We start from the raw sequence: 26,106 nt of genomic DNA on the forward strand, positions 1-26,106 counted from the left end.
TTAAGTATTCTCAATTATAAATCTTTATTAACAGAAGGTAAATAAGATAAAAAATAAACACCAATCTCAGATTTATGCTGAACTATCCTACGTTAAAGTAGGAATATGAAAAAATGAACTTTTGACATTCTTAAAGTGGGCAAGAATTAGATCTATTTGCATTGCTGTTTTAATTTCATGCCAGCCTGAATCTAGATACCATGCAAATATCCATAGTACTTGACAATTCAGTTACTCTCCCACCAGAATTATTTCTAAGATGCTAACTTAATGCAGTATCCTAGTGGATTTTGGTAGCTCAGAAAATCCAACGAGGTGTTAAAAGTCAATATTCTCATGTCAAAGGTTTTAACTAGTTTTTTTTTCACAGACCCTGTTCTCCTTGTATTTTCACAATGTTCTAAAAAGAGGCTTGAGGATCATGGCATTTGCAGTTGCGAGTAGCCCTACAGGCTATACTTATAATTCTTTGAAGAAACCGTTAACTTTAGGTTTTGCTTTTGCAAATTTTACAGTGACACCTGCTGGCTACAAAGATTAGGTACAAGGAAATTCTAAACGCTTTTAAAATCAAATTTAGTATTCATGATTGTTACATAAAAGCAATCACAATTAAAATAAAATATAGTATCACAAAGAATATCCTCTAGGATAAAGGAAAGGATTTCCGTGTCTAAACGTTTTTATCAAAACTAGAGGCCTGGTGCATGAGATTTGTGCACTGGGGGCAGGGAGGGGTATCCCTAGCCTGGCCTATGCCCTCTTGCAGTCCGGGACACCTCGGGGGATGTCCACCTGATTGGGCCTAAGCTGGCAGTCAGACATCCCTCTCACAGTCCGGGGCTCTTGCAGTCCGGGACCCCTCACTCCTTACCATCTGCGGGCAGCGGAGGTGGGAGAGGCCCCTGCCACCACCTCTGCACTTCCAGCCGTGAGCCCAGCTTCTAGCTGAGCAGCACTCCCTCGTGCGAGTGCACTGACCACCAGGGGGCAGCTCCTGTGTTGAGTGCGGGTCAGTGCGCATCATAGCGACCGGTCATTCCACCGTTTGGTAGATTTGCATATTATACTTTTATTATATAGAATGGTAAGAGACCTAATTGGTCAACTGATTGGTCAACTCTGACTCAAGAATGACAAAACAGCTATTTTTCCATTCACAGGCTAACACGTTTAGTTCTGGGTGTAAAATCAAAATTTTATAAATGAGTGAAAAACAGAACTACCACCAAAGTGGATAAAGTTATTCACATGTTCTACAAATTTCCTTTCAGATAGAATTTTTTTTTAATTGCAAACCAGGAAAACATTAGAAAGCAAAAAAAACAAATGACTATAAAATAACAATTATAGTTACTGGCAATTTTAAAAAAAAATGAAGCCCTAGTTTTGAGAAAAATTAATCTACCGTTAAAAATAAAGTTTAAGACTTAACTACTGAGTGGAAGATGGGGGGGGAGGGGGCAGGCACAGAGACAAAAAGATATAAATATACTGAGCAAGCCAGCCAGGGCCTCTTTCCATATCACTAATATAAAAATGGAAATAAAAATCTTAATTTGCTCTTAATGTACCTCCTCTTTGTTTTTCTTCTATTCCTTCAGCATGGCAAGGAATGAATTTACTAGTAGACTTCTGGAGACTTTATTAAAGTCAGGCAGCAAGATGAGCAGACACTTGACTTTTCCATCTACAGTCACTGGCAAGAAGCTGAAAAGAATATATCTTCAGCTGTGTTTATCATGAATGACCATCTGCAACTAGTTACTACTGTCCAAGGAAAGAGGCCATGGGGTCATCCGGCCTCTGACGCTTCATTCTATAGGCCTCCATTTCCTCCTCGGTGGGTTCCCGAGTTTCATACAGGATATTGTAAGGCCGTTTCCTCTCATCAACCTGCATGAGCTCCTTGACATGAAGAAGGCGGGCCTCCTCTGCATTCAGTGCCTGCAGAAAGAGAGAAAACATGAGTGCCATGGCTCTCCATCAGTTCTCTTTTGTTCCAAAGTGGCAGAAAACCAAAAGACTCCACTGAATATGAACTGCTACATCAAAAACCTAGATTACCTGAAAGGGCTTGGGAGTCAGCCCTTCCTCTATCAAGCTGCAACTAATCACTATTTGGCTCATATGATTATTTTCATAGAGCCCCAACCATTCTACAGTATTTTCAATCTTAAAGAATTTTTACTTAAGATGATGAAGGGGGGGAGGGGTGCGGGTAAGTGGTGATGGAAGGAGACTTGACTTGGGGCGGTAAACACACAATACAATATACAGATGATATATTATAGTATTGTACACTTGAAACCTATATACATGTTGGGTGATTATGATGCATCAATACAGTTTCATCAATTTTAACAATGTACTACTCTGGTGGGGGATGTTGATAATATGGGAGGCTATAAATGTGTTATTATAGGAAATAGCTATACCTTTTGCTCAATTTACTTGGATCTAAAATTGCTCTAGTAAAATAAAGGGTTAATTAAAAAAAAAAAGAACTTTTACTTAATAGCAAAAATTGAATGATGTTCATTTTACTGGCAGAAGCCCACAAATGATGCTTCTGGTGAAGAATGCAACTCTGACTTCTCCCAAGGAGTTGATGAAACTTACAGGTTATAGAGCTCGAAGGAAACATTTTAATAATTCTAAAATTACACGGCACAGTTTTTTTTTCTGTGCTTTAGTGTATTTGTCAAATATTCCAAAAAGCAGGCAATACGGAGACACACAAAATCTTCCTTCTCGTTCTAGACCTGACACAAGGTGACATGAGCAAATCACCCAGAAGAGGAGCTCATTTCTTCATTTTTAAAGAATACTGGTGTCACTTTTACTATTTAGACTTCACAAAGTACCTTTTTCAGTTTTTCATGTTTCTTTTCTTCATCATCACTATCTGAGCTGCTCTTTCGATGCTTCTTCTTCTTCTTCTTTTTCTTCTTTTTATCCTCTTTTAGTTTTTCCTGATGTATCTGACAGGGAGGATTAAAAGATAGTGTTTTTAATGCAAAAACAAAGCTCTACTGCAAGTTTGAAAGTCCTGCCTCAGAGATTTAAAAACTCAGGACAAATTATGATAGACTTACCTCCATGAGGGTTTGAGGTTTTTTCACAGATTCTTCTCCAGTTATATCATTTACAATACATTCCTCTGAATTCTGTGGGGAAATACATGTAATTGGACTTGAGTATCATAGTTATGAATCATGTAAGAAAAAGTTGAAATTTGAAGCATGAGGATATATATGCTTCACAAAGAGTTGACTTAGGAGATTTGGTTGTTTTACAATTTTAAGAACTAGAGGACAATTACTTACAACAATCTCCTTCCCAGCTTCTCCAGTGCAATAGGAATACTTGACAAAAGAGTGACAGCATTTGTATCCCCATCGGCCTTCTTTCCAGTAAGATCCCCAGATATGCTACAAAGAGAGAGAGAGAGAGATGTTACTTAAAATGGAACCTGAACTAGGGCCTCTCACATACTGTTGATAGAAGTATAAAATACAGTCCCTTTAAAGGTAATTTGGAAGGAAAATTATAGGGATTCCAGGGCTAGCTAACAAGCAAAGGCTGGCCCGACCTCAAGTGTGAGAAGCAGGCATTACAGGACAGTGCTCTTATATTCTATTCCCAAAACGTATTAAAAAATTTGGATAAATGACTTCCCCTGAAAATTTAAGGACTAGGAAATCCTGGACCCACTTTCCTGCTTGGAAAGAATTGGCTGTTGTTGAACAGTGAATGGTCCTACTAGACAGGGTTTGTGCTCTCTACTTTGTACAGTGTGCCTGGCTCACCTCACTTATGTATGTTTACCAGCCTGGCTCCTCCAGGCAGTTATCAACTTTTAACCCCTAACTTAGAGAGCCAACTGTAGCTTGGGTGTTTCAAGAGTACAGCAAGTGACCTTATAAGCTTTATAAAGAGATGTAATATGAAGAATTCTGTATCACCTACGAAGTGTCCTTGTCAAAATATTTAACATATCTAATTAAACCTTTAAGTCTGAATTCCTATTTATAGGAAATATAGGAAATAGAGGAAAAGTTATAACATCACTAGAAACCAGGCAAGTACAGAATATGAGACAGTTTACAAACAAGATAACTGGCCTGCTCTGTTAAAGAATCACTGTTATGAAAAAGGAAAGATACACTCTGAAAAAAAGAGACATAACAACCAAAATAAATTTTGATTGGATTCTGACTAAAATAAAACAAAACTCCAAAGAGCTATTTAAAGGCATTTTGGAATGTGTTTTGAAAAATGTGAATAAGGCCAAGAGATTAGATGATATTAGGAGCTAATGTCAATTTTCTGAATTGTTAATGTAGCTACAAAAAAGAATATCCTTAATTTTAAGAGCTACATAATATTGTGTTTATAGGTGAACTGTCATGGTATGTGTAATTTCCAAATGTTTCAGTAAAAAAAATACACACACACACATTTTAGTATGTGTACATGCACACACCTGGACGAAGCATGTATATGGCAACATGTAAAAAAAACTCTGAATCTAGGTGGTGGGTATATGGGTGAGTAGAAGAGTATTCTTTTACAGTGTTTCTATTTTTTGGAAAAAAATTCATAAACTTAAAATGTAAAAAAAAGAAAAGCACAGCAATGATTCAATAATGAAGTCATAATATAAAAATACAATCCAGAGCATAATTCCAACAAGGACACAGAATGGTTCTGGCTTAACACATACCGTGTGATTGTGGATCTTCACATCCTCCTCATATTTGGAGCAGGCGACAGCCCGCTCCTGTCCTTTAATGACTGTCCCATGTCTTGAGTACTCCACATAGTCTTCTGTCTGAGCTAAAAGCAATTCAGCTGGAGGAGCATCCAAATGTTCTTGGCCACCATACTAAAAAAAATTGAACATTGTTAAATACATTTTACAATAAAGATTTGCATTTAACTCTCTACTGATGGGTTTATTTCCAATCAGAAAGATTAAAGAAACACTCTTTATAGGCCCTGTTATACAAAACACAGTGAAAAAAAAATGCTACCAAATTTTCATAGGCAAATACAAGATGTCTCAGTTGCTATGTATCTGTTGAATGTGGCTACACTAGTACATTCCTCTTATCCTGTACACGTGCCCGCTTGCCACATGACTTTGCTGCTCCTTCCCTGAAGAGACAGTCTGTTTCTCCATCCCTTGAATCTGGGCTTGGCCACATTACTTGTTGTGACCTATGGAAAACTGACAAATGTGATGCATGCAAAGGCCTGGAAATCACTCATGCACTGGGGCATACCTATTTTGTGACTAGTCTCTGGTATCCAGAGAATGCCATGGAAAGAAGCTGGACTAGCCTTCTAGAGGAGAGCCCAGGTGGGGCAGAGATGAGCCCCCTTAGGACAACCTGCCTGCTAACTGCTGGAGATCAGAGTCAGGCCACTCTAGACCACCCAGCCTCACATGAGCAGGCCCAGATCAGGAGATCAAGCTGATACACAGATTCATGAAAAAAAAAGAAAAGAAATGTGCATTTTTAAGTTACTAAGTCTTGGGGTGGTTTGTTTTGCTACCAAAACTCAGGGACACGGCTATACTGATATTATTTGCCAAATGATTAAGTCAATGGAAAGAAAGTACTATTCCTGATGGATTGAAAGGGACTCTCTTCGGATTGTATTTCAAATGTAGATCAAGTGATTATTTACTGGTCATTTATCTTTAAGAAACTTTCTTTAACATTTTAGTCAAAAGTACCTTTTCCAGGATGCTTTCTTTCTGCTGTTCTTTGAAGTCTTCTTTTTTGACCTTGAAGGACTTATACAAGAGCTCTAGTTTGGTGGGATCGGCCTGCAGATGCACTTCAGATCCCTTGTCATAGGCTTCCCATGCAAACACTAGGGCAATTAAAAACATCTTAATAAGTCGTCAGCTCTATACTGTTTTTAAAATGCCCCCAAATTTCTTATGGGCTGATATAAAATGCCTTGACAAAGGAGCAAATACTTACACTGTGTCTGAGCCATTGAAATGGTATCACCTGTGTATCTAACAAAGTTGTCTCCTGCATAGCTCACTCTGTAAATAAAAATTGGGAAAAAAAAGTTTCAGAGATTGATTTCTTTAAGGAAAGTTAACTCTTTTCTGATCCAATCATAGATAATGTTCATTTTAATTCAGATTCAGTATTATCTTGATATCTATACTTTTTTTGGGTGTTTTGAGTAGTTTTTGAAAATGTCCCCTTTGTTTTGTTGTTTTTTTCCCCATTGACTCCCTCCTCCCTACACCTGCCCCTCCCAAGCCTTTATCACACTACTGTCTGTGTCCATGGGCTATGCATATGTTCCCCGGTTAATACACACACACACACACACCCAACCACGGAATCTGTACATTTAACTCAATACTTACTCATCTGGATTCTTTCCTGCATTGGCATAGGGATTTTCTCTCATCGCTCTAGTTTTGGGATCATAGTAAGCAGAATTTGGATCTAAATTCCGCAAATACTAGAATAAAAAAGTTTGAAGGCTGCATTAACATTTACTCCCAACACTAAATTTTTCTGAAGTTGATCACAATCAATTATATATGTGAATGCATTCTGGGGCACAGATGAAGAGAAAAATCCAGAATGATACCTAATTTTGGAATGACTGATTATATTACCCACATACTGCCCAGATATCAGACAAGTAGGTAAAATTTAAGCTGGGAAGACAAATATTTGTTGAATGTGTACATTAAGTTGGCCAGGCTTACTTTTGCAATATCTTCTCGAATCCTGAGATTCCGAACAGTAATCCGTCTCTTAGAGTCAAAGTTCTGTCCAGGCATGTCAATATCATCTGCATATTTATCTTCATCCTCATCCTCACTATTATGATCTTTTTCCTGAAAGAGGGAGAGAAAAAAAATAGTAAGAAAAAAAGAATAGCATTTAGTTGTTTTCCTTTCATTTCCCTTTAACCATACCCTTATTCACTTGTATTCTTTAAGGCTATTATTAATTGTGCTAATATAATTAGTAATAATGGTATTATTATAATTGCCATCAGAAATGGAAACATTTAACGTATACTCAGATAGGGCAAATATTCATTACCATTTGAGAATTTGGTTCCTCTTCTCCCCACTGGTGTTTTGGAGAATTCTGCATTATGACAGAAGGAAAAAAATGTATTTTATTCTATTAAACCGATTGATTATTAACACTTTAAAAACATAAGATAATATAATAACTCTAACTGAACAAATTCTCATATTTCTCACTTATAATGAGCACATAGTTCTTAATACAAGTATGTCCCTGTGAATAGTTTATCTTATTAGAAGCCAGGAAATTTCTAGAGAATTTGTCGATATTTATAATAATAAAAGTGTAATATGCTAGTTAGACCGGACGTCCTTCCTTCCGGACAAAGCCATAGTGGGCGGGGGCTCAGGCAGAGGCAGAGCCCGCCATGGCAGGCAGGGCCAAGGCCCTTGCATGAATTTCATGCATCAGGCCTCTAGTAAAATTATAATCACACAAAGGAAATAGAAAGATTAAAATGACCAATGTACACAATAAATATTCATTTCATATGTGTTAATCTTAGACATACCATTTTCATTATACCTCCCTAGTTTTCTACCAAGTCCAAAAAGAAAATGTTACTAGGATCATGTAAAAAGTATTTTTAGAGCCCAAAGAGCCTCTTATAAAATTTAGGCCATGAAGAAATCTACTGAAGTAACACCATACTGTGATTTAAGGAGAGTATGAAATCTTTGTTACAGAGACACACTTTCTTCATTAGCAATTGTTCAGGATTTTCTAACTCCACAGAACACCTACAGAGCAAAGTAATCAGTATTTCGTCATGTTCATTTAAAAGAATTCAAAGGTAAAAAGAATACTTTATAGCATTAGTAGGGGAGCATAGAAGTGTATGTGGGCCCCAGCTGAGTAGCTCAGTTGTTTAGAGCATTGTCCTGATATGCCAAGGTTGTGGGTTAGATCCCCAGTCGGGGCACATACAAGAATCAACCAATAAATGCATAAATAAAACAACAAATTGATGTTTCTCTCTCTCTCCCTTCTCTCTTTCTAAAACCAATCAATCAATAAATAAGAGTAAAAAAGAGAAATCCTTTATAATAATAAAAGCATAATACGCTAATTAGACCGGACGTCCTTCCGGACGTCCTCCCAGACGAAGCTGGGGCTGCAAAGGAAGCCCGGGTCCCAGGTGTCAGAAGGAAGCCGGTGCTGGCAGCTGGGGGAAGGAAGGCCTACTCTTGCACAAATTTCCCGCATCAGGCCTCTAGTATCAGGCCTCTAGTATATAACAAAAGGCTAATATGCAAATTGTCCCCTTGACTGGGAGTTCACCAGCGGGCGGGGCCAGCTGGCCAACCTCCTGCGTTCCCTCCCCCTAGCCCCCACCAGGCCGGCCAGATCCCACCTGTGCACGAATTTGTGCACCGGGGCTCTAGTGTATATAGTATATTACTATATATGTATCATATAGCCTTTCTGAATGGAAGCTAAGTGACAGGTCATCAAAATTTTAAATAAACATATTAACTGCATCAACAATTACACTTTTAGGAATTTATCATAAACAAACAATATGTCAATTATATAGAGGTATATACAAGAATGAGATTTGCAGTATTAAATATAATTTTTCTTTTAATCCCCACCAGAGGATATGTTTAGAGAGAGAGGAAGGGAAGTAGGGAGGAAGAGAGGGACACATCAATTGGTGTCCTCCCACAACCACCCTGACTGGGGACCTGGGGATCAAACCTGCAACCTAGGTACATGCCCTTGAGTAGGAACTGAACCTGAAACCATTTGGTGTGAGCGCTGACACTCTAACCACTGAGAAATAACGGCCGGGACTAAATTAAATGTTTGTTTCAATTTTCTTTTTTACTAAGATCTGAAATTTTATTGAGCATTTTTATTACTTACAGCCTGTTCCACTAACTTTCCTGAGGCTAATTCTTCTTGGAGTTTCTGGGCTTTCAGTGTTCGTTTTGCCTGACCAAAAAAAAGAAAAAAAAAACATTTGCAATTTACTTACAACATTCAAATGAACATTTAAATTTTGTAATATATTTAAAGAGAGTAAGTTTATTGTTTTCAGAAAAGCTCAGTGGACAAGGTCATCCCTGAGATTTCCTAGAGCTCCAGACTTATGGTTCTCTAAGGAAAGGAGTTACAAACTCCTGTTTGAAGTAGGCATGAATGGAAACTGAGCCAGACAGCACCTGTGGTAAACTGCAGAGAGCAAGCCCTATCTAAAAGGGGCAGCTGCCACCTGACTCCATTGACTGACTCTTGTCAGGCAGGCCCAGTATTTACATATATTTCACTGTTCAAGAAAAGACAAAATTCAGATTATGTGAAATCCCATGAGTCTTAAATGTTATCTCCCCCTTAGAAAAATAAAAAGGCAGTGTGACTATGGATTTTAAAGAATGAGGATGAGTAGGTGAAAACATAACAGAAGAAAATTGAAGTTTAGTTAAAGAAAAATTCAATTTTCTGAAACAGGTTATCTTAGTTCCCATTCTACCACCCTCTAAATGCTCTGAGACAATTGTAAAATAGGCTCTGGGCAAGATACAGTATGGGAACCAATTTTATAACCTCAAAAAGCCAAAAGCCTGGACACTAATCTGTTCTCACATTTCCAGTATTTTTTTTTTACAACCTAAGTCAGGGAGTAAAGGACAACACAGAATCAAATAAAAAGAAATTGCTACTAAATGGGGCCAGTACACTGTTTATGTTCACTATTGAATTAAGCTTACATAAAAATGCCTCCGTTTTTAAACTGCTTGAAGGCTTGAAAAATAGAGGAGCTAAATTAGTGGTAGAGCAGTATGTTCATCCTTTAAGGATACTAGGAAAACAGGGAATTTTGCTCACCAGATCAACTTTGGCATATTCTTCTACAATTTTCATGTGTTCTTCTGGATTGTAGCCATTCCACCGATCCCTCTTCCCATCATAGTCAAACATCAGCTGAGGCTGGACATGTTCGTCTGGAGCTATGTTAGTTCCTGTAAATTTTGCTCCAACTCGCCTGGGTCTCTGGAAAACAGAATAAGATTACATCTTTCCCGAAGTACCTGTAGCCCAGAGGAAAACTTCCTATAATCTTTACAGAGCAGGTATGAACATACACCATGGGACTTTATTGTCTATTTCTTAAATCACCAGTTAGTCTTCCAGCAGAAAAACTTGATAATGTTGAACTATGTCACGCAAATTAATTTTTATCTAACTGGTAGCTAAGTTTAGATAATTTTAGAAAAATAGAATCAAGCTCTCTGATAAGGAATCAAGAAAGAAAGACCCAGACAACAGTTTCCACAATTCTCAAAGGTGAATTTACCTCAAAGCAGTCTTTCTTTTTGTGTGTCATGGCCCCACAATTTTCACACGCTCCTTCACGATATTTAGTAGTTATGGAATTCTATAAATGAATGTAAAGAAAAACAAAGGAAATATTTCATTTATCTGAATAAGTTAGAAATAACACTGGCTCTCATTATATTGTCTGAACAAGTTAAGAGTCTCCTATACTTTTATAAATGAGAAAGTTTAAGGACTTCAGCAATATAAAATTTATAAAATAAAATACAGAAGCTAATGTCATATGTGTGAATTTTAATACCAGGTGGAAGGTATATAAGCTATTGCTATTTTATATAGTATTGTATTAAAGGTTGTTATATTAAGTTCTTAATCTCCATTTCTACAGGGATATATATAGGATGCCTACATACCTCTTTTACACCCCTCTTATACCATTCAACAGATGAGCTGAACTGCTTCTGCTTTTCTGGTTGTGGTCTCTGGTGCTTTAAAGTAGGTCTTTTTGATGGATCAATATACCATGGCACTGAAGAAATATACTGAGGAATATGAGGGTTGATGTCTCTGTAATTAAAAAAAAGATTTTTTTTTTTAAAAGAATAAAGTGCGAAAATAATTGATATTACAAATTACTAAAGATAGCCTATACAGAATCTAAGAACAGAGATACTGCAGTGGGGGGTGGGGTGGGTAAAGGATACAGTTGGTATTTCTATAACATAATTTAAATAATTAAAAGAAAACAATAAAAAATAATTTAGAGTGAAAAATTTCCCACAAATAAATTAAGAACAGTGATATTATAACTGAAGGAAGAAGAGAGATGTATTTTAGTGAGATAAATCTTGTAGCAGAGAAAGAGGTAAACTAGTAATATCTTAGAGTTGATTAAAATAATGGGTTAGGTATATTATTTAGACATGTGTAGGTACCAGCCAGAAAAACTCAAAACTACAAAGATTTATAATTAGTCACTTTTTTACAGTGGGGCAGGGAGTGGGAAGGGTTGAAATGGACTATAGCCATTCATTATAAATCCTTCAATATTACTTGATTATTAAACCTTACACATGAGTTTGATAAAATAAATAAAACAAACATGACGTAAATGGTAAAAATAGCTTCCTGCCAAAGGATGAGGAATTGATAAAGTTAGACATGAATCTGAATTGTGAATGAAAAGATCATACAAAAATTTACTTACTTTCCTTCTTCATCAACTTCTGCAGGAGCATTACCCAGTTTTCGCTGTTCTTCTAGCTCTTTCTTCTTTCTCCAGTCCTCTCTGGTCATCTTCTTTGGTTCCTCCAAACTCATTTCTTTGGACCCTGCCACGGGGGCGGCATTAACTGTGTCCACAGCTGCAGCCGCCATTGTTATCTGGCCTCCTCTTTAAAAGGGAAGAAATCTGTATTAGTATAAACTAGGCCTTCATGAGTTCATCAGTGAAACTATCAAAAGTATATCTTACTAACACATACTGTGAGTTATAAATAAAGTTTCATATATTCTTATTCTTTCATAGTATTTGTAAGGGAAGGTTTTCTTTCCCGTAAATAAAAATCTCTACTGTAGTAGTTACTCCCTCAATTCTAATTTACAAATGGAGAGACAAAGACACAGATTTAAAATTTCATAAGACTCTCTCATATACATTCCTGAATTCCTCTCTATGTAAATGTTAAACTTTTCTACCACACAGACTCTTAAACAGAGTCTGCTCTTTATTACCCTAAAGACTGGATGTCTTAAGAGTTATCTAGCCGAAGCCGGTTTCGCTCAGTGGATGGAGCGTCAGCCTGCGGACTGAAGGGTCCCGGGTTCGATTCCAGTCAGGGGCATGTGCCTGGGTTGTGGGCACATCCCCAGTGGGAGGTGTGCAGGAGGCAGCTGATTGATGTTTCTCTCATCGATGTTTCTAACTCTCTATTTCTCTCCCTCTCTCTCTGTGAAAAATCAATAAAATATATTAAAAAAAAAAAAAGAGTTATCTAGCCCAGTGGCATGGCTCAGTAGTTGAATGTCGACCTATGAATGAGGAGGTCACAGTTCAATTTCAGCTCAGGGCATGTTCCTGGGTTGCGGGCTCCATCCCCCAGTGTGGGGACTGTGGGAGGCAGCCAATCAATGACTCTCTCATCATTGATGTTTCTCTCTCTCCTTCTCCATTCCTCTCTGAAATCAGTAAAAATATATATTTAAAAAAGAGTTATCTATATTTATTACCTCTGTTTGGTCATCTACTTCCCTTCTCAACCACTCTAATTTAGCTTCCAACCCTTACCACTCTGAAGAGTTACTGCTAGGTGGACATTCTTTTCCGTTCTGTTCCCTTTCTCTTTTATGTATTCTTATCCCTTGGCTCATGGCACACTATACTCTTCTGGTTTTTCTTGGACCCCTCTTGCTCCTTCTCCTGGCTCCTGTGCAGGTTTACCCATTCCTGCCTAGTTAATTTTGGATTCTGCAAATCCTAGAGCCTCTTTCATCACTGTGAACCCCACTAGTGGACAAGCTCATCTATGTCCAAGGCTTTAGTAGCTACATTCCAACCTCGGCTCCAATTTATTTCTCTACTCTAGACCTTTTATCTGAGCTTCAGATACATATATTCCAAGTGCTTACTTCACAGCATCTCCACTTAGAGATCTCAGAGACACGTAAACTCAACAAATCTTAACTCAAATTCATGATCTTCTCTATGAAATCTAGTCTCCTTCCAGTTTCCTCTCTTAATAAAAAAACACCACCATTCATCCCTTTACTTGTTCCAGCTAATTCCCACACCTATTTCATCATTAAAAATTTTTCACCTTCTGAATATCATCCATATTCACCTGTCAATGCTACCACCGCAGTGTTTACTTTTTCCTACTACATGTCATTTTAAATATTCCAGTAGCCACATTAAGGCAATAGAAGGAAACAGGTAAAATTACTTCTGCAATATTTTACTTAACCCCATATATCCAGTATATCATTTCGCCATAAGAAAAAAAATAAACTGTCTTTAAAATCTGATGTGGATGTTACACTTAGACTAGCCACATTTCTAGTGCTTAAGAGCCACAAGCAGCTAATAACTATTATACTGGGCAGTGCAGTTCCAATGACATTAACTTTTATTTTAAAGACCACGAAAGACACAGTCCTGGTCTGACTGGGCACAGAACACGTCTAAGGCTTCATTTTTGGCCCGCGTTCCCTGTTCCCTCAACCTGATATTCATCAGCCCCTTCAGAATTAGAAGTTTCCGGCCCATTTTCCGGGGTTCTCCGACCTAGATTCACCTTCCTCTTCTGGTACCCGTCTCCGCGCCCTCCCGGCCCACTCCCCCTCCCATCCCCGCGCCCGCCCGGCCCCCTCCCCCGCACCGTCTCCGCGCCCTCCCTGCCCACTACCCTCTACCGTCCCCGCGCCCGCCCGGCCCCCTCCCCCGCACCGTCTCCGCGCCCTCCCTGCCCACTACCCTCTACCGTCCCCGCGCCCGCCCGGCCCACTCCCTCGCACCGTTCCGCTCCCGCTGGCCTCCTCAACCTCCCACCCAGGTTCTCAAAATAATTCCTCACCAAGTCCTGTCGCAGCGGACCCCCAAACCACCGGACTGAAACAGAGCCAATACGTCAATGTTTACTTCCGGTTCTCAGCGCTTCCCAGCAGCCACCGCGGGACACATGCGCAGTAACAATTCTTTGGGTCGCAGGATCCCGAGACGTTGGTCTCGCGAGATCTCGAATTTTGCCACTCTTCCCACTCCCTTGAATCAGGAGTCCACGCAGTAGTGATATTTTTTTCAAAACCCTAATTTGTTCATATCACGTCCCACCACCCAAGCTTAAAACCCTTCAATGCGACGTCGTCCAAGAGTAATATGCCAGCCCTAGATGGCATATTAAACATTCCAGTAGCCATATTAAGACAATAGAAACAGATAAGATTACTTTTGCAATATTTTGTTTAACTCAATATATCCAGCATATCATTTCGCCTTAAGAAAAAAAGCAAAACGCCTTTAAAATCTGATATAACATCTTATAATTTTTACTTTAAAAACAACTGGAGACAGTCCTGGTCTGACTGGACCCATGTCCGAGGCTCAGGGTGGCGGCTTCCTTCAAGGTCCCCGTTCCCTGTTCCCTCCTCGGCTTGGCGTTTCTCTCCCCGATGAGGATATATTTATGAATTGGAAGCTTTCGACCCATTTTCCGGAGTTCTTCAGCCTTATCTTCCTTCCCCCATGCCCCTCCCACTCCCTCCAAATGGATTTAATTGCAGTTTCAACCTTTCCCAGAAATGTAATCTCATTCAGTCTGGACTTTCTCATCAAGCATATCAAGAAAAAGAAGACTTGAACTTTTACAGACTTAGGAAAAGAGATTTATTTGGGCACATCTGAGGACATTGCCTGAGAGCAGAGTTCAGGGATATTTATATAGGAACAAAGCAGAACACAGCTGTTTTGGTTAGTTACATATAGTCAAGGAGTAATGGCTTTCCATCAGGTGGAGAGAATATACAGATAAGGAAGGGTCATTCAGCACTGGAATCTGGAGCTATGGGAAGGGTTCTGGAAGCAGTTATGTTTATATTTTTATCAGGATGTAGAAAGAACAGTCACTGCCTTCTACAACCATTTCTCTTTTTAATGGATACTGTTGGAAAGGATATGTGGCGTGGTTAGGAATTTTCTGTTCCCTTGGTTACTGATCAAGTCCCAGCAGCAGCTTAGACATCCTTTCCTTTCTCAGGCACCAGTAAGGTTGTCTGTCATAAGGGCCCTGTTCATCTACGATCCCCACAGAGACAGTCCATCTGCATGATAAAAATCCTCCCCTTCTTCCTCCAGCATCCACCACCCCCTTAAAAAAAAAAAAAAAGATGTCCTGGTCCCCAAACAAACCGTTCGTTTTTGTTAATATCTCCTTGCTCCATCCTTCTTCCTATAAAAACTTCCACAGTGCTCTTGTAGTTGTTAGATGGGATGCTGCCCAATCCAAATATCATTTAATAGAGCAAATTAGATCTTCAAATTTACTCAGTTGAATTTTTTATTTTTTGTCCCATCTGTTCTGGTCACATTTAAAATTTTTCCCCCCAAAGAACCTATATTCCTTTAAAAGGTAAAAGTGAAAATGGCTAACATTCTTACCTCAATAAGATAGCCCATTACAATGTCATTTTTTTCTTATTAAGAATTTGCAGTGTCTAGAGTTTAGGAATGTAAATGTTTTGATTCTACAGGGCAATAGATGAAGGAATGGAAAGTGTCAGAGAATAGCCTGACAGTCTAGGAAGCACTCACACTTGTTGTTTGTCTTCTTAAAATATTTACTGGAATTTACTTGGAAGAGTTGAGGTCTATTAAGTTCAAATCACCAGGCACAAGCCAGGGAGCTCATCTCCCAGGGGAATCATAGAATGTGCTGGACAAGCCAGAAGAATCTTATGTGGGGTTTGGGTTCCTCCCTGGAGGACTGATTCTGAGGAGGGTTTAAGGAAGCAGTTCTGGAAGGTCGCTGCTTGTCAATCAGGATTAGTCTACACTGGGGTTGCTTAGGATGTAAGTACCCGTATGAGGTGAGGGAGGGGTCAATTGGATAGCCCACTAATCGTTGGAATAACAAAGTGGGTCTGCGGCTCATTGGTAAGGAAACAGTGGTCACTCCAAGAGGAGGTGGTTATGGCATTTTCAGTTACCGAATGACCTTGGGAGACAGTGCTTCCTGTTGTAAGGGGAAGGTTTACCCTAGGGAAATATAAACCTTGCAACCAAAAACCTTGGGAGAAAGCACCCCCACTTGGAAGTTGTAGGTGTTGTATGGATTTGGTTTTAAAAATCAACACTTTGGTGTCTCGTTGATATAATATGGAGCTGAGATATGTAGGAAGTGATACTGGGGAAAAATAAGGGAAGGGGTGGGGGTTCAAAAGAAAAAGGACAGGACATGGAAGGGGTAATAAAAGCATGCAAGTTTTTATTGATTTCAAAGAGGAAGGGAGAGGGAGAAACATCAATGATGAGAGAGAATCATTGATTGGCCGCGTCCCGCACGCCCCTACTGGGGATTGAGCCCACAATCCAGGCATGTGCCCTTGACTGGAATCAAACCCAGGACCCTTCAGTTTGCAGGCAAAGTTCTATCCACTGAGCCAAACTAGCTAGGGCTATGCATTTTGTGTCCTCTCTCTTTTCTTCACCTTCTTGAGTTAGGATCCTTTCTTCTTCTTTAAAAAAAAAATATTTTTATTGATTTTGGAATGGAAGGGAGAGGGAGAGAGAGAGAGAAACATCAATGATGAAAGAGAATCATTGATCATCTGCCTCCTGCACGCACCCCACTTGGAATCGAGCCTGCAACTAGGGCATGTGCCCTTGACGGGAATCGAACCCCGGACCCTTCACGCCGCAGGCTGAGGCTCTATTCACTGAGCCAAACTGGCTAGGGCTAGGATCCTTTCTTCTTGATGTGTTAAACAGCATTCAATAATTATTTGTTTAGTGAATGAATCATTCCGTGGTCAATTTTGGTCCTGAAATGCCAGGGAAGAAGAGCCGATGAGCTGGCATATATTGAGAACCATATCTATGACAGTCCCTATTATAGAATTTTTAAGGAAGCCTGAATTATGTATTCATTAGGATCATTATTTTGTCCCTTAGCCAGAGATTTCTGTTGCAGTACTAGAAACAGCATCCTAGCCTGAAATATTGAGGAAAGGCCTTCAGTGAGGGAATAAGCAGTCCATTCTTAATCACAAGCATAACAGAATGACTCAAATATTGCTGTTTGATCTATCGATACTTATATTTTTTCTTAACTTTTAATTCTGCTCTGCTAGTGTTCTTTAGACTTAATGGGTTGTTTCCCCACTTGACTATGTATGTATTTTTTTATATCTCTAATTGAAATACAACTGTTGGTTATGTATCCATTTTTCCTCAGTTATTTTCCTGAAGACTATAATGCCTTTTCTCCAGGATACCTCTTCTTTTTGAATTTGATCTGGTGTATTTACTCTCTGGACAAATAGTTGATTAGTTGAAGACTTTAGGTAAATAGTTCAGCTGCCACTTAGCCTTGACTTTTCGAACTTCATAATCTTTTCATTTAAAAACCTCTTGGCCCCTCCAGTGTCTCAGGAAAAACAAAACAAAACTCTGTATCTTAATATCATAACAAATGGTGACCATATTCACTCCCCTTCTATCTGTTAGTAAAAAACACACCTAAAAGTCCATTATTAAAGTGTCACGTGGTTTGATTTTTTTTTTTTTCTTCCCAAGAAACAAGCTATAATCTTCTTGGGGGAAAAAGCTTTCGGGGCGGAGCCTGAGGAACGTAGGTTCTTCCCATTGGTTCTTCCTGGGAGTCTCCACCCCACTCCGGTCCCGCCCACTGGGCGGGTGAGCCAATAGGGATTTGAGTTGTGGTTCAAACGCCGGGCCGGGCGCGACCGCTGAAGGCTGAATCGTGGGAGATTTTGGCTGTGGCTCCTAATGTGGGTGAATGGAGAGGTCGTGAGTGGTCGGGCGGGGACGGGGACGGGAGTGCGTGGGGGAGGATGGTGGTCTGGTGAAGAAAAAGAAAAAGGCGTGTTGGGGACCGGGTCCCGGGGGGTCGGGGTCGGGGGCAGGGGGTGGGGCGGGCGAGGGCCGGGGGCTGGGGGCGTGGGGTTGCGGCTGGGACTCCCCGGGGTCGTCTATAGCGCCCAGCCCGGTTGTCGGCCTTGACTGCACGGCGACCCTCCACGGTTCGGTTCTTCTGAGAACCAGGGTTCCTGCCGGCCCCAAACCGCCAACTCGTCTGGAATTTAGAGGCGCTTCCGCGGCCTTGAAGAGTTAAGAGCTGGATTTCGTGCCCGTGGGCTCGAGCTCGCGCGTCTCCCTGCGCCTAGCTCTTGCCGTTTTTTGCGTGGACGTGCCCCGCGTGGAGAGTTTGGTCGGTGCTGCCCCTTAGGCTCTCTCGTCTTCCCTAACCCCCAGGGTTTAACACATTGCGTACCGCATAGAAATCTCTAAGACATACGCCAGGGACCTTACCTTTTTGTTCATAGGTGTTTCACTCCCCTAGTTAATCCAGAATGGCTACTGTGATCTTTGTGGATAAGGAAAATGGAGAGCTGGGCACTCGTGCGACTCCCAAGGACCGGCCGAAGCTGGGCTCCCGGCCCCGTAAGTACACAGGCTGCAGTCACACGCAGGGATTGTGGACCAACGTGGCCCGCGCCTGGGGAGGCGTTGGGGAGGCTAGGGAGGCGTACGTGTACCGCGTAGGCAACTGCAGTCAAGTTTGCCGAGGACAGGCATAGGTACCTCCTTTTATTTATTGCACTTCGCAGATGTTGCATTTTTCACAAATGGAAGGCAAGACCCTCCCACCAGCAAAAGGCTCATGCCTCACTTTATTGAGGCACCTGCTTCCTTGCTTTGATTTGCAACCGAACTCGCAACATCGTCTGTGCTCCTGTTACAACATGCTTGTTATGAGTCTCTTTTTCATGTTCCATAGTGCAATGAGATTGACAATGGCCATGCCACTGTCAAAAATGGGGGTTGAGTTAGCGGTGAGAATTAGGCCAAGTTTATACACAGTCAGCTTTCTAGTTGCACAGACAATGTATGGCTTGAATAATCTTATGGTCTTTTTTTTAAAAAAAAAATTTTTATTCCAGCAGTCAAAGCGTTAGATGGGAGATCTCAGGTTTCAGCACCACATGTTGGCAAAATGTTTGATGCTCCTCCAGCCTTGCGTAAGGCTCCCAGAAAGGCTTTGGGAACTGTCAACAGAGCTACAGAAACGTCAGTAAAGACTAATGCACCTGTCAAAGAGAAACAGACCGCCTTCCCTGCTAAAACGGTAAGTGTTGTCTATAATGACACTGTTTAAACACGTCAGCACTTTTGGCTCTTAAAATGACGATTGGCATCCTCTCTGGCTTTCTTCCCAGTGAGCAGGTTAAATAGAGGCTGGCAAACAGATTGGCAGGAGAGAATCACACTGTTTTGGTGGACTTCCTCTGTGCCTTGAGATCAGCAGCCTGCAGCAGCAGGTGAATATTTTTGCCTCACCTGCCCTTAACTAATATCGTGAAGCAGATTTGTTGGTAGCTCAGGCATACCTCAGAGAGGTCGAGGATTGGGTTCCAGGGGCGGGAGCGGGTGCGGGGAGAGGTCAGTGGGAGAAAAAGCAGACATATGTAAAACTTTCAACAATAAAGAATTAAAAAATACTAATAATTGGGTTTCAGGCCACCATAATAAAGCAAGTATCACCATAAGGTGAGTCATCGTTTTAATGGGGGAGGGTCTCACCTTCAATTTGTTTAAAAAAAAAAAAAAAAAGGAACATTTTGGAAATCCACCAAAACAGTATGAAGTGCAATAAAGCAAACGGTGATAAAATGAGGAATGTCTGTATCTACTTACACATGTAAGTACTGAGAGGGAGGTACTTTGCAAGAGGTCACATTACTATAATAGTCAGGTGCCGCTGTCGTCCTCCGCACCTCCCAGAGCAAGCACCAGCTCCTCAGGTGATAATTTGCTAGCATGCTGACCTTTGTGTGTGTGATGAGCTAGGGCTGCAGGTCAGTGCATCCCAGACTGAGAGAACTTGGCTGAGAAAACGACTGGGGTGTGCGGATGACCACTTTGTTTGGATAATTGTTTTGTTTAATGTGTATTAGGAAAAAACAACTAATTAAGATAAGGCTGAGGGAAACACACGGAAAATCACACTTCCAAAAGCCAAAAATGGCTTTTAGGGTTAACTTCTATTCCAGCTGACTCAGGCCCCTTTCCTTCATTGGTAGCTTGAGTGATTGAGTTAATTACCAGCGCTGCACATTCTTGATGAGTTAGGCTGACTTAAATCTCAAACTTAACGGTTGAGCCATGCTACTAGAATTGTTGAATTGTATTTGTGTGTAATCATGAGAACATAATCATAAGGATTATGGTTCTTAGAAGTCAGCATGAAAATGAAAAAATTTAAAATGTGGTGAAGAAGCCCTCACACATCTTGAAGAAGCCCTCTCGCTAACTCATGTTTTCTTGGATTGTTTTAGGTGACCGAGAAGACTGTTAAAGCAAAAGGCTCTGCTCCTGCCTCAGATGACACCTATCCAGAAATAGAAAAATTCTTTCCCTTCAATCCTCTCGGTAGTATCTTTTGGTATTACAAAAATTCTTTAGCCTAGAGTTTCTCTTAGAACCCAATGCAGCTGCAACTTGATACGGCTATCAATATGATACATGACCCAAAGCTATAACCAGACTGTCTGAATCTGGGTTGCTTTGAACAAATATGCTTGTTGGTAGATTTATTTCTAAGGTACCATCTAAGGTCAGAAGGGGAATTGGAGCAAGGATGTGGAGAACATTTTCTCCTTTCCTCAAGAGCTTACCTCCTAGGGAGGAGATGTGTTCACTAACCTTGAAAAAGTCTGCAGTGGACAGCTCTAGCAAGCCTGTTAGAAATGGGGCTTTATGTCAAATTGAACAATGCCAGTGAAAACATGATTTGCTTACTCCTTCAAACTGCTACATCTATCTGAAATATTTTCTGTTATAGAACGAGCTTGTTTCGCTTTAATTTGCTCACATTTGAGGAGGGGCTACTGTATGCCAGGCCCTGCCCTGAGGGAGCCCATGATTCTGAGGGAAAGTGAACAAATCATCTTACTGTGAGTGTGAGCAAGCAAAACCCAAAAACCAAACAAACAAAAAATACGGCCTTTTAGGGGAACAGCAGGGAAGCTTTCACAAAGGCTATAAGGAGACAGCTGGATGAAGAAGGGGATGGGCAAGGCAAGAGCCTTGGACACAGTGTGTGCAAAGATCCTGAGGTGGAAGGAAGGAGTGGAGTGGTTCTGGGGAACCGAGAGGCAGAGTGAAGGAAGACACAGGTGAAGCAGTGGGGGCTGATCAAGCAGGGCCTTCTGCTTTCTCAGCTGGATTTTTTGCCTTTTCATTCAAAGGGCAGTTAGTCATTCTCCTGGTACACATCCTGATTGTTTCTGGCTTTCCTACCTTAAAAACAATTCCACAATTAGTATTCTGGAAATTACACTGTTGCGAGTTTGTGAGTTTACCCAGTGAGTAAACTTTTAAGAATTGCTTGCTGAGCTTCTAAGGGTGTGTGATGACATTCTGACAGTATCCATGCTAATAATTACCATTCATACATCAAGGAAAATAAGGCAGATTTAGGCATATTGGCCAGGAAGGAGGACTACAGTATGCTGTGTTTCAGGGAAGAGACAGGGCCAAGTTGTCCTTTAAACAGGAGCATGTGTAACCGAACCCACCTCCTGTGGATGAGGATGCCTGCTTCCCCCGTGCTCCCTAACTGCAAACGTTTTAACATTAATCTTGATCAGAAAGGCAATGGGTATCTTTTTGTTTTAAATTGTGTGTGTGTGTGTGTGGGGGTCGGGGGGGTGTGCCTCAGTGAAAGCATATTTGATAATTGGCCTTTTGTAGTTATTTTAACTTCTGTTTGTATCTTTGTTTGCCTTTGATAATGTGACTACTATTTTAAAAGAGATCTTAGTGGATAAAGGAAATTAGCTCTTTATAGTGCAAACTTGTATCCTCTTGAATCTTTTTTCTGTTATGGTTCCCTTTACAATTCAGTGGTTTTAAATTAAGTAGTCACCATCACTCAATTCCTTCTTGACCGGTTTTACCAGGATTCAAAAGGAGCAGACAACTTTCTAGTATATAGGCTTTAGAGACCTTTTTACACTTTACAAAATGATGGTTCTTCATTCTTAGCTTTTTAGAAAACAGTTAGAAAAAAGTTTTATTATTATTATTATTTATTTTAGAGAGAGATAAGAAGGGAGAGGGAGAGAGAAACATTGGTGTGAGAGTGAAACATGGTTCGGTTGCCTTTCCATAGTCACCTGAACCTGGGATTGAACCTACAATCTGGATATGTGCCCTGATTGGGAATTGAACCCACAACCTTTCGGTATAAGGCACAATTTTCCTACCAACTGAGCCACACTGGCCAGGGCAAGAAAAACCAGTTTTAAATAATTAACACTGTGGTTCTCAAATTTTTTTGTTTAATCACTCTTTTATACTCTTAAAAATTAGTGAAGACCCCAAAGAACTTTTGGTTGTATGTTCTGTTTATATTTCCTGTATCAGAAATTAAAATGGAGGTATTTAAAGTTATTATTTGGTTAAAAAATAATAAACATATTACATTAGCATAAATAACTTGAAAAAACATAAAATAACTTTTCCAAAACAAAAAAAACTTACTGAGAAGACTGGCATGGTTTTATATTTTGAAAATTTGCTTAATTTGGCTTAATATAAGATAGCCGGATTCTTATCTGATGTTTGCATTCAATCTGTTGCAACTGTTTGGGTTGCAGTATATGAAGAAAATCTGGCCTCATGCAGATAAATAGCTAGGAAAGGGAGAAGCATTTTAAATCGTCTTTTCAGATCAGTATAGATGGTTTTCTTTGGTACTACCCTAAAATTCAATTGGTGGCTGTTTCTGAGCGTATAGATGCAATGTGAAACCGAAAACCGTATCAATGAATATTTTATACTCCGACAGTAAAATTCATTGGTCTGTTTTGCACTTCAAAGTATCTTTTATCCTAACATTCATCACACATTGCTCACCTAGGCATATTGGTTTATTGAAAAATGTAGATTATCCAAAGGCAGCTTCATTATGCAATTTTAAAAGCATGTTCATTAATATCACCACTTATTGGATCAGAAAAATCTTAATTATGAGGAAGCTGTCAAGCTAATGATCACAGGTAAGTTTTTCAAAATCCTGTTTTTTTTTCTTGAAATTGTGAATTTTAATCATTGGCAACAAATACTGTTTTCCTTGAAGGGGTAGACTCCTTTCATTCCTCTGAGAAAATGTGCAACCAACACCCAGCTCTGAGTAACCAGTTTGTCTTTTAGGTGCTCTTTCAACTAACTGGTGTTCGGGAAAAGGCCTCTAGTTTAGTTTGCAAAGCAAATATTTGTCCAAATCCTTTTTCTTTGAGATCACCATTGTACTTCAGTAGGCAGCAGAGTGCTTCCTGACATATGTCTCATTTTGTCATACAAAATATAAAAAAGACATGTCCTCAAAGATCGAGAGCTAAGAAAGTTAATACTTTTTATGCATATGGTAAAGTGAAGTGTGGAACTGCCTTTTTTACTGCAGGTGAATGGTAGTGAGGAATATGTGACTACTAAATATAGTGTCTTGCCCCTGCCTTGTCCATGTTAAGGTACAGTGATTTTTATCCGCCGTTGCTTTTGTGCCATCATTGCAAGTGTCAGCACAGTGGGGGAAAGGTGTTCACGTTATTAGAAAAGTGGCTTTGACCTCTTGGACCCGCTGAAAGGGCCTCAAGCTCCCAGGAGTCCACTGTCCATACTGAGAATTGCTGTCCTGACGAAACCCTCTCCCTTTGTGGCAGATTTTGAGAGCTTCGACCTGCCTGAAGAACACCAGATCGCACAGCTCCCCTTGAGTGGAGTGCCTCTCATGATCCTTGATGAGGAGAGGAAACTTGAAAAGCTGTTACACCTGGGCCCCCCTTCACCCCTGAAGGCGCCCTCTCTGCCCTGGGAGTCCGGTAAGTGAACAAGGGCCCTCCTAGAAGGGCCGCAGACAGTTTGTGTCATGACACTGGCATTACCATGGGGATAGAGTTATGGGGGAGGTTAGCCTGCAAGACATTTCTGTCCTTCAGACTTCAGGGCAAGGTTTCAGAATAATGAAAACCCTTCTCAGTTGATATTGCTGTTTAGTTCCAAATGCTCAGGTAAAATCAAGTCATTCTGGAATCGAGAGCCTCAGATATAGCCAAACAAGATTGAACTTAGCATATAGTTTCTTAGATTGTACGTTGAAGTATAGTAAAACTTGCTTGGAATGAGAATTCCAAGTCGCTCGTTCAGGATCAAGACACCTGTGCAATAACATTGAGTGGCAAAACCTCACTGCACAAGGTTTGTGTTCTTGGTTCAAACTGGTGGTCAGAAGCTGCCAGTACGTTTTCTGTGTGTTAACTTAGACACTTACACTGTTTCATACATTTACATTAGTGATGTTGTTGGCTCTTACTTGGACCTCTAATAAGAACAATAGTTTCAGGAACTTCTAAGAATCATTTCCTGATATTGGTTAATTCTGGGACCACAGCCACATTCCAGGAAATGAGTGCATATGAGTGTAGGTGGTATGGGCATAGAGATTCACTAGACAAAGGGAAAAACAGTGGATGATTAGAAGTGATAACTAATGTCCATGTTGAGATGGACAATGAATCAAGGCAGTTTGCAGGTATTGTCTAAGAAATTCCTGTTTTCTAGATCCGTTCCAGTCTCCCTCAAGCCTTCTGTCGACTCTGGATGTTGAATTGCCACCTGTTTGCTATGACTTAGAGATTTAAGTTTCTTCGTGCTTTATAGTTTGCATGTATGAATAGTTTGTATTAATAAAGATATTCTTTAACAGACTCTTCTTAATATTGCGGTTGGTATTTGTAATTTGCTTAAAACAGTATAAAAACTCGTAGAAGTGTTCTTAGTCAAAAGTCTATAATATGACAATAGACATTTGTCTGATTTGAAAATTTTACCTTAAAACCCTTTGGTTTGTTTTAACAGCTTATTTTAGAAGTTGTCACTGTTTTCCTTGAAGCTTATACCCCTTAATGTGTATTTTATTGTGTTCTTGTGGCCATTAACTAGTGACAGTTATTAGATTTCTTAGTTAGAAGAGCCACTTCAAACTCATTAAGTATCTATTGCTAGGCATTCTTTATTGCTTGTTCTATTTACAGTGGAACCTCGGTTCTTGAACTTAATTCATACCGGAAGGCTGTTCGAGAAGTGATTTGTTCGAAAGCCAAATCATTTTTCCCCATTAGAAATAACATGAATTGAATTAATTTGTTCTAGACCCCAAAATGATTCCCTGTTTTAACCTTTCTTATATACAAAACATGTCGAATGTAATGTTCGGTCTATAAACAAGCACTTCTTTTCTTAAATTCATTGAATCACCCCCTGCTAGCCTTAAACGAATCACTTTCAGCACCATAGTGGAACGTTGGTTCTCAAACTTAATTTGTTCTGGAAGGCTTAGAGGAGCAATTTGTTTGAAAGCCAAATCATTTTTTCCCATTAGAAAGAATGTAAATTGAATTCATCTGTTCCAGACCCCCAAAGGATTCCCTGTTTTAACCTTTTTATGTACAATATATGCCTAATGTACTGTTTAACCTACAAATAAGCACTCCTTAAATTTATCAAACTACCCCTTACTAGCCTTAAGTGAATTTTTAATCTATTCCGGCCTCGGAAATGCTAGCACTGACTAACTGCTTTATGGTTATCCAATCAACAAGTTTTTTTTCCTGTTCAATTGCCTGAGATTGTTTTGTGAGCCCTTTCACAGCCTTAGCAACATTGGCGCTCTTGATGGTCTTGTTTGCCCAGTTTCTGATATACTGCACAGGGTGACACTCCATGGTCCATCTATGGAGAGTGGGTCTAAACTTACAAGCCGGATCTAGGGCAAATTGATTGGTACAATACAGAATAGAAGAGAGTGACTGGATAATCATCGTATCCTGAATAGAAAATACAGTATATCTTCTGTGTGCTATTGGGACAGACTGCTGCTTTTGAATTATGATAGACTAGAGGCCTAGTGCATGAATTTGTGCACCAGTGGGGTCC

General features: G+C 40.0%; 2 protein-coding genes across 4 annotated transcripts; one reads left to right on the forward strand and one right to left on the reverse strand.

Annotated features, from left to right (window-relative positions):
• Positions 1 to 18,570, reverse strand: SLU7 (SLU7 homolog, splicing factor). Of its 2 annotated transcripts, none has more exons than XM_081091788.1 (16): positions 18,418 to 18,570; positions 11,581 to 11,766; positions 10,787 to 10,940; positions 10,393 to 10,473; positions 9,924 to 10,088; positions 8,961 to 9,029; positions 7,101 to 7,148; positions 6,758 to 6,889; positions 6,407 to 6,504; positions 6,003 to 6,070; positions 5,750 to 5,889; positions 4,730 to 4,891; positions 3,330 to 3,434; positions 3,099 to 3,170; positions 2,868 to 2,984; positions 1 to 1,947 (listed from the first exon to the last, which is right to left on the reverse strand). In XM_081091788.1, the coding sequence occupies exons 2-16, from the start codon at positions 11,748 to 11,750 to the stop codon at positions 1,768 to 1,770; spliced, it is 1,761 nt and encodes a 586-aa protein (XP_080947914.1). In that variant the 5' UTR covers positions 11,751 to 11,766; positions 18,418 to 18,570; the 3' UTR covers positions 1 to 1,767. The 2 variants fall into 2 exon arrangements, with proteins under 2 accessions (XP_080947914.1, XP_080947913.1); XM_081091787.1 differs by lacking the exon at positions 18,418 to 18,570 and adding an exon at positions 13,946 to 14,059.
• PTTG1 (PTTG1 regulator of sister chromatid separation, securin) lies at positions 17,776 to 25,680 on the forward strand. Of its 2 annotated transcripts, none has more exons than XM_081091789.1 (6): positions 17,776 to 17,876; positions 18,449 to 18,549; positions 19,050 to 19,234; positions 20,445 to 20,538; positions 23,835 to 23,993; positions 24,733 to 25,680. In XM_081091789.1, the coding sequence occupies exons 2-6, from the start codon at positions 18,459 to 18,461 to the stop codon at positions 24,810 to 24,812; spliced, it is 609 nt and encodes a 202-aa protein (XP_080947915.1). In that variant the 5' UTR covers positions 17,776 to 17,876; positions 18,449 to 18,458; the 3' UTR covers positions 24,813 to 25,680. The 2 variants fall into 2 exon arrangements, with proteins under 2 accessions (XP_080947915.1, XP_080947916.1); XM_081091790.1 differs by having other exon boundaries at positions 17,789 to 17,876; positions 18,432 to 18,549.
• Positions 25,681 to 26,106: the final 426 nt, after the last annotated feature.

This window comes from Myotis nattereri (genome assembly GCF_964212035.1).
Source record: "Myotis nattereri genome assembly, chromosome: 5".
NCBI classification, from domain to species: domain Eukaryota; kingdom Metazoa; phylum Chordata; class Mammalia; order Chiroptera; family Vespertilionidae; genus Myotis; species Myotis nattereri.